Consider the following 8,697-nt stretch of genomic DNA (forward strand, 5'->3'; position numbering starts at 1 on the left):
TTACTTAAAGATGGCAGGAAGCTATTGAAAGAAGAACAATTTGACAAAATTTACAGAGAAGAGATACAATGCCAAAGAAGAGTAATGAAAATGAACTGGTAACTTACCTTTTTTAAAATTCTTATTTCAATCTACGAGCTGTGATGGATACTCCAAAGTAACCCTGTGGTCTTATCGTGTGGTGATTAGCCATTTAAAATTTAAATAAAACCAGTATTTCATGCAAATCAAGTGAGATGGATGTCGAATGAGTCAGTTATCACGTATGTTTATGAGTATATGGCTGTTATCTGACATTTCACAAGTGAGGACGATGTTAGATGGATGCAGAAGTCGGCACAATTATACATTGTATTATATGCTTATCACCCTGTGCAAGAACTGTATACTTGATGTGTACTGGTAACATTTTTTGGTATAGATAATGAATATTCATTTCAAGAGAGGAAAGAGAAGAATGTCTGTGTACCTCCTGAAGGATGGAGACAAACCTTCAATTATGCTGGAAGGCATCCCTGCCTTTCCAGTGCATGCAGTAAGCTGCGTAATAGCTTTCAAAAGATTAAATGTAACCAACAGGACATACCCAAATTTCAGAGCAAATGTTTGTGTACCCCATAATCAAAGAAACAATCTCTTCCAGTTCTTTTATGACAATATGATATCAGACTTCTGGCATGTGTCAGTTCCCTGGTTGTGGGGGAAAAAAAACTTAATTGCAGCATAAAATTTTATAGATGTATTCAAAAGATAAGAGACAGAAGATTACTACAGATCACCATGAGCATCACTGTAGTTTGTTGTGCAATTGAATTATGCATAGCACATTGCCTAAACCACAAACACCTAAGACAGCTCCCATGTAGAATTAGGATTTTGTTTACACTGAATGACGACTGAATCTTTCGTTTGTCATCTCTCTCAACATCCTGTTTGTATAATAAGTACTTTGAATCAATAAAATTGAAACTGGCACCAGTATGTTTGATTTACCTGTAGCATTGATGTTGAAAAATTCAATAGATCTTTCTAATTGCAGATCAGTGAATGTTAAATGGCAATCAGTCTCTCACTCTAGCGTTCATGTGTTGGCGTAAATGAGACTATAATCCTTGCACTAATGATCTGATTCCCTGTGAAACATTTACTTTCAGAGACAGGACAGTGAAGGCAGCATTAAGAATGGGAGTTTATACCTTCCTGTTTTCCAATATCGAGCAAGGAATCCATGAAGTAGATCATAGGCACCTCGTGCTCCGTTTCCAATAGCCACACAATTCCACATACAGCTCAGAGCTTCAGAAATATTATGCTGCACTTCCCTGGAGAGAGAGAGAGAGAGAGAGAGAGAGAGAGAGAGAGAGAGAGAGAGAGAGAGAGAGAGAGAGAATCCTATACCAATGTGGTACCTAGCCTAGCCTCAACATGAGCATCCGTTTATTTACCACATCACAGCTTCTGTGTCTTGTCACTGTAGATCCAATTGTTGCTCCATGACAACCACAACAAAATGATCAGGAAATTCTTACATAATGTTTTTCAGGTTTACTTGCCCTTTTGAGTTTTGGGATAAAATCAAACTTTCTAAACTTCTGCCATTTCTGGGAGCTGTCTGTTAGACCCCACCACCTATGTTCTTTATATTTAGCAGTTATATGTAAAATAATGCCACAGTATTACTTAAGACAGTTAGTTCCTAACAAAGACTATGGAAGACCTGCTGAATGGCTAAGTGTCCTGACATGGGAATATCTAGAAATTTCTGTTTCAGAATGTTGTCATAAAAGAAATTTTGCTTACTGGAAAATTATTTTAATGTTGGGTATAACCACACAAATACAACTACTTCAGTGTTGTGGATCTGATGACAGTAATTACCCCACACAGCCTTCTCCTGAACTTTATGGACAAAAATACTGTAAGTGTTTCACATTTTGAGGTTGCTTCCCGATGCCACATCAAATTAACAAACACTGCCTGACATGAAACAAGTTGAAAGTGACACATATTCAGAGGGAGATGGATTAAAACAGCTGTACACGTCAAACAGTATTTTATTTCATTCTAAATGATAGTAGAACTACTTACAACTTACACCACCACTGGATAACACAGAAAGCATCCACAAGGATGCCTGTTTCTGACAGAAATAGACAATAAATATACAAAAATAGATTAATAAGTATATAAATCACTGTTTTGTTTTTATATAAGATCGGGAACAAAATAATATGTAACATGGGGACACAAGTGTAAATCAATACATACATATTATAAAGACAAGCAGAACATTGCAAGCCATGATATGGGATACTAAATAATTTTAGTAACTGTACTGAAAATACAACATTATTAATGTCCAGAGTGTACTAACATTTTTTAAAAAAAAACATAGCAAACACCAACGAACTGTGAATTCTTTACAAGTAGAGCTTTGACAAGTGATTTACAAACAAATATTAGGCAATACTATAAGCAAATTTGAGATAAAAATTGCTAAAATGACTAGTATTGACACAAGATATTAAAGAGATGGTACAATGATGTACTGAACATCTAAATGGCTACACCAGTCTATTAAGTGGACAATTCACTTATGTAAATTAAATTTGCTTAATCGCTCATCAAGAATTAATTTAAAATAATTAGCTTGTTTATTCACATTTTCTCATATGGTAAGGAAGGCACTGCTACATTTAACAATCAACTTGACAGATGGAATACATAAATAATTATCAATTTACCATCTAATGACTGGAATATTATTATTATTATTATTATTATTATTATTATTATTATTATTATTATTATTATTATTATTATTATTATTATTATTATTATAAATAGGGGTAATGCAGGAGTAGCTTTAATAATGAATAGGAAAATAGGAATGTGGGTAAGCTACTACAAACAGCATAGTGAACACATTATTGTGGCCAAGATAGATACGAAGCCCACACCTACTACAGTAGTACAAGTTTATATGCCAACTAGCTCTGCAGACGATGAAGAAATGTATGATGAAATAAAAGAAATTATTCAGATAGTGAAGGGAGACGAAAATTTAATAGTCATGGGTGACTGGAATTCGAGTGTAGGAAAAGGGAGAGAAGGAAACATAGTAGGTGAATATGGATTGGGGCTAAGAAATGAAAGAGGAAGCCGCCTGGTAGAATTTTCCACAGAGCACAAGTTAATCATAGCTAACACTTGGTTTAAGAATCATGATAGAAGGTTGTATTCATGGAAGAACCCTGGAGATACTAAAAGGTATCAGATAGATTATATAATGGTAAGACAGATTTAGGAACCAGGTTTTAAATTTTAAGACATTTCCAGGGGCAGATGTGGACTCTGACCACGATCTATTGGTTATGACCTGTAGATTAAAACTGAAGAAACTGCAAAAAGATGGGAATTTAAGGAGATGGGACCTGGATAAACTGAAAGAACCAGAGGTTGTACAGAGTTTCAGGGAGAGCTTAAGGGAATAACTGAAAGGAATGGGGGAAAGAAATACAGTAGAAGAAGAATGGGTAGCTTTGAGGGATTAAGTAGTGAAGGCAGCAGAGGATCAAGTAGGTAAAAAGACGAGGGCTAGTAGAAATCCTTGGGTAACAGAAGAAATATTGAATTTAATTGATGAAAGAAGAAAATATAAAAATGCAGTAAGTGAAGCAGGCAAAAAGGAATACAAACGTCTCAAAAATGAGATCAACAGGAAGTGCAAAATGGCTAAGCAGGGATGGCTAGAGGACAAATGTAAGGATGTAGAGGCTTATCTCACTAGGGGTAAGATAGATACTGCCTACAGGGAAATTAAAGAGACCTTTGGAGATAAGAGAACCACTTGTATGAATATCAAGAGCTCAGATGGAAACTCAGTTCTAAGCAAAGAAGGGAAAGCAGAAAGGTGGAAGGAGTATATAGAGGGTCTATACAAGGGCGATGAACTTGAGGACAATATTATGGAAATGGAAGAGGATGTAGATGAAGATGAAATGGGAGATACGATACTGCGTGAAGAGTTTGACAGAGCACTGAAAGACCTGAATCGAAACAAGGCCCCCGGAGTAGACAACATGCCATTGGAACTACTGACGGCCTTGGGAGAGCCAGTCCTGACAAAACTCTACCATCTGGTGAGCAAGATGTATGAAACAGGCGAAATACCCTCAGACTTCAAGAAGAATATAATAATTCCAATCCCGAAGAAAGCAGGTGTTGATAGATGTGAAAATTACCGAACAATCAGTTTAATAAGCCACAGCTGCAAAACACTAACACGAATTCTTTACAGACGAATGGAAAAACTGGTAGAAGCCGACCTCGGGGAAGATCAGTTTGGATTCCGTAGAAATGTTGGAACACGTGAGGCAATACTGACCTTACGACTTATCTTAGAAGAAAGATTAAGGAAAGGCAAACCTACGTTTCTAGCATTTGTAGACTTAGAGAAAGCTTTTGACAATGTTGACTGGAATACTCTCTTTCAAATTCTAAAGGTGGCAGGGGTAAAATACAGGGAGCGAAAGGCTATTTACAATTTGTACAGAAACCAGATGGCAGTTATAAGAGTCGAGGGGCATGAAAGGGAAGCAGTGGTTAAGAAGGGAGTAAGACAGGGTTGTAGCCTCTCCCCAATGTTATTCAATCTGTATATTGAGCAAGCAGTAAAGGAAACAAAAGAAAAATTCGGAGTAGGTATTAAAATCCATGGAGAAGAAATAAAAATGTTGAGGTTCGCCGATGACACTGTAATTCTGTCAGAGACAGCAAAGGACTTGCAAGAGCAGTTCAACGGAACGGATAGTGTCTTGAAAGGACGATATAAGATGAACATCAACAAAAGCAAAACGAGGATAATTGAATGTAGTCTAATTAAGTCGGGTGATGTTGAGGGAATTAGATTAGGAAATGAGACACTTAAAGTAGTAAAGGAGTTTTGGTATTTGGGGAGCAAAATAACTGATGATGGTCGAAGTAGAGAGGATATAAAATGTAGACTGGCAATGGCAAGGAAAGCGTTTCTGAAGAAGAGAAATTTGTTAACATCGAGTATAGATTTAAGTGTCAGGAAGTCATTTCTGAAAGTATTTGTATGGAGTGTAGCCATGTATGGAAGTGAAACATGGACGGTAAATAGTTTGGACAAGAAGAGAATAGAAGTTTTCGAAATGTGGTGCTACAGAAGAATGCTGAAGATTAGATGGGTAGATCACATAACTAATGAGGAAGTATTGAATAGGATCGGGGAGAAGAGAAGTTTGTGGCACAACTTGACCAGAAGAAGGGATCGGTTGGTAGGACATGTTCTGAGGCATCAAGGGATCACCAATTTAGTATTGGAGGGCAGCGTGGAGGGTAAAAATTGTAGGGGGATACCAAGAGATACCTGGCTGACTGTCTTCTTATCTGCATGCTCCTTTAGGTGTTTCCCCTCAAAAATAACTCTTCCACTGCAGCTATGAAACAGATTTACTGGGCGTAGGAACTGACTATTAACTAGGAAAACATGTGGTGTAAACCACTATATACATTCTGAAACTAACTCTTCAAAAAATACATGGTGCTCAAGTCTTTTACCACAATTATTTGTGAAATAATCCAAAGATTTACCCTTCACTGTTGACATCCAGAGCCCACACTCACAATAACACTGTATTCTAATGGGGCATGCGGTTCTAGGCGCTCCAGTCCGGAGCCGTGCTGCTGCTGCAGTCGCAGGTTCGAATCCTTAGGGCTTAGATTCAGTTCTTCAAAGTCCTTCGTTCCCTCATCCTCATGAGATTTACAACTATCATCAGTGATTTTCTTGCTTCCATCACAGGATTCTTCTTCTCCTTCTCCATAAGGTAGTATGAAGAAATGTTAAGGTGTTAAGTTGTCAAGAACGAGGAAACATGTTACATTAATTGAACAGGAAACTGCACATAAACTGATAAAAACTATCTTTTCATGCAATTACAAGAAAAAAAGAGAGATTCAATGAATCAGTGAAAGTAAGTTTGTACTACATGTACCACAGTACTAAATCATAATTTTTTCTCTGAAACCCAATTTGTTTTGGCCAGAAAATATATTGCTTTAATATAGTTTGAATACAGTTAACTTCATGACTGTCAGAATGGTGATCAAGGGAGTGGAGTGAACTGGAGGCGAGCAGAGGGCAGGGCAGTGGAGGCGAGCAGAGGGCAGGGCAGTGGAGGCGAGCAGAGGGCAGGGCAGTGGAGGCGAGCAGAGGGCAGGGCAGTGGAGGCGAGCAGAGGGCAGGGCAGTGGAGGCGAGCAGAGGGCAGGGCAGTGGAGGCGAGCAGAGGGCAGGGCAGTGGAGGCGAGCAGAGGGCAGGGCAGTGGAGGCGAGCAGAGGGCAGGGCAGTGGAGGCGAGCAGAGGGCAGGGCAGTGGAGGCGAGCAGAGGGCAGGGCAGTGGAGGCGAGCAGAGGGCAGGGCAGTGGAGGCGAGCAGAGGGCAGGGCAGTGGAGGCGAGCAGAGGGCAGGGCAGTGGAGGCGAGCAGAGGGCAGGGCAGTGGAGGCGAGCAGAGGGCAGGGCAGTGGAGGCGAGCAGAGGGCAGGGCAGTGGAGGCGAGCAGAGGGCAGGGCAGTGGAGGCGAGCAGAGGGCAGGGCAGTGGAGGCGAGCAGAGGGCAGGGCAGTGGAGGCGAGCAGAGGGCAGGGCAGTGGAGGCGAGCAGAGGGCAGGGCAGTGGAGGCGAGAAGAGGGCAGGGCAGTGGAGGCGAGAAGAGGGCAGGGCAGTGGAGGCGAGCAGAGGGCAGGGCAGTGGAGGCGAGCAGAGGGCAGGGCAGTGGAGGCGAGCAGAGGGCAGGGCAGTGGAGGCGAGCAGAGGGCAGGGCAGTGGAGGCGAGCAGAGGGCAGGGCAGTGGAGGCGAGCAGAGGGCAGGGCAGTGGAGGCGAGCAGAGGGCAGGGCAGTGGAGGCGAGAAGAGGGCAGGGCAGTGGAGGCGAGAAGAGGGCAGGGCAGTGGAGGCGAGAAGAGGGCAGGGCAGTGGAGGCGAGAAGAGGGCAGGGCAGTGGAGGCGAGCAGAGGGCAGGGCAGTGGAGGCGAGCAGAGGGCAGGGCAGTGGAGGCGAGCAGAGGGCAGGGCAGTGGAGGCGAGCAGAGGGCAGGGCAGTGGAGGCGAGCAGAGGGCAGGGCAGTGGAGGCGAGCAGAGGGCAGGGCAGTGGAGGCGAGCAGAGGGCAGGGCAGTGGAGGCGAGCAGAGGGCAGGGCAGTGGAGGCGAGCAGAGGGCAGGGCAGTGGAGGCGAGCAGAGGGCAGGGCAGTGGAGGCGAGCAGAGGGCAGGGCAGTGGAGGCGAGCAGAGGGCAGGGCAGTGGAGGCGAGCAGAGGGCAGGGCAGTGGAGGCGAGCAGAGGGCAGGGCAGTGGAGGCGAGCAGAGGGCAGGGCAGTGGAGGCGAGCAGAGGGCAGGGCAGTGGAGGCGAGCAGAGGGCAGGGCAGTGGAGGCGAGCAGAGGGCAGGGCAGTGGAGGCGAGCAGAGGGCAGGGCAGTGGAGGCGAGCAGAGGGCAGGGCAGTGGAGGCGAGCAGGGGGCAGGGCAGTGGAGGCGAGCAGGGGGCAGGGCAGTGGAGGCGAGCAGAGGGCAGGGCAGTGGAGGCGAGCAGAGGGCAGGGCAGTGGAGGCGAGAAGAGGGCAGGGCAGTGGAGGCGAGAAGAGGGCAGGGCAGTGGAGGCGAGAAGAGGGCAGGGCAGTGGAGGCGAGAAGAGGGCAGGGCAGTGGAGGCGAGAAGATGGCAGGGCAGTGGAGGCGAGAAGAGGGCAGGGCAGTGGAGGCGAGAAGAGGGCAGGGCAGTGGAGGCGAGAAGAGGGCAGGGCAGTGGAGGCGAGAAGAGGGCAGGGCAGTGGAGGCGAGAAGAGGGCAGGGCAGTGGAGGCGAGAAGAGGGCAGGGCAGTGGAGGCGAGAAGAGGGCAGGGCAGTGGAGGCGAGAAGAGGGCAGGGCAGTGGAGGCGAGAAGAGGGCAGGGCAGTGGAGGCGAGAAGAGGGCAGGGCAGTGGAGGCGAGAAGAGGGCAGGGCAGTGGAGGCGAGAAGAGGGCAGGGCAGTGGAGGCGAGAAGAGGGCAGGGCAGTGGAGGCGAGAAGAGGGCAGGGCAGTGGAGGCGAGAAGAGGGCAGGGCAGTGGAGGCGAGAAGAGGGCAGGGCAGTGGAGGCGAGAAGAGGGCAGGGCAGTGGAGGCGAGAAGAGGGCAGGGCAGTGGAGGCGAGAAGAGGGCAGGGCAGTGGAGGCGAGAAGAGGGCAGGGCAGTGGAGGCGAGAAGAGGGCAGGGCAGTGGAGGCGAGAAGAGGGCAGGGCAGTGGAGGCGAGAAGAGGGCAGGGCAGTGGAGGCGAGAAGAGGGCAGGGACGAGGGGAGTCAATGAGTTGAGACAAGACAGGATGGGAGGGGTCAGTGTTAGCTATGTGCTGAGAGCCACATTGACAACAAGACTCTGCGTGAATCTACAGAAAAGGCAACAGATTGAGCAAATGGAACTTGACAAAGAACTGTAACTGGCTGTCACTTCGTGCTAACACTCAACATGCAGAAATGTCAGCCACAAAGTTATTTTTAGTATACCGTATGTTGAGCTGATCGTACTTGTGTGTCCAAAGGGAAAAGGTGCACAATTTGGACAGTACTGAAAGTTTTACGGGAGCATACATTTTCGTATGAAATTGCATGGCACATTGTGACATCATATTTAGATGTT

At 45.6% G+C, this 8,697-nt stretch overlaps 1 protein-coding gene across 1 annotated transcript; it reads left to right on the forward strand.

Annotated features, from left to right (window-relative positions):
• Positions 1-457: 457 nt before the first annotated feature.
• On the forward strand, positions 458-8,367 carry LOC126143164 (ribosome-binding protein 1-like). Its single transcript, XM_049915363.1, has 2 exons — positions 458-535; positions 6,127-8,367. The coding sequence occupies exons 1-2, from the start codon at positions 458-460 to the stop codon at positions 8,365-8,367; spliced, it is 2,319 nt and encodes a 772-aa protein (XP_049771320.1).
• Positions 8,368-8,697: the final 330 nt, after the last annotated feature.

The sequence above is a fragment of the Schistocerca cancellata genome, unplaced genomic scaffold, assembly GCF_023864275.1.
Source record: "Schistocerca cancellata isolate TAMUIC-IGC-003103 unplaced genomic scaffold, iqSchCanc2.1 HiC_scaffold_782, whole genome shotgun sequence".
NCBI classification, from domain to species: Eukaryota; Metazoa; Arthropoda; class Insecta; order Orthoptera; family Acrididae; genus Schistocerca; species Schistocerca cancellata.

Coding starts and splice junctions, on each gene's coding strand:
- LOC126143164 (XM_049915363.1), top strand. CDS start 458: ATGTCTGTGTACCTCCTGAAGGATGGAGACAAACCTTCAATTATGCTG. Junction 536..6,126: donor CTGCCTTTCCAGTGCATGCA/GTAAGCTGCGTA, acceptor CATGACTGTCAG/AATGGTGATCAAGGGAGTGG.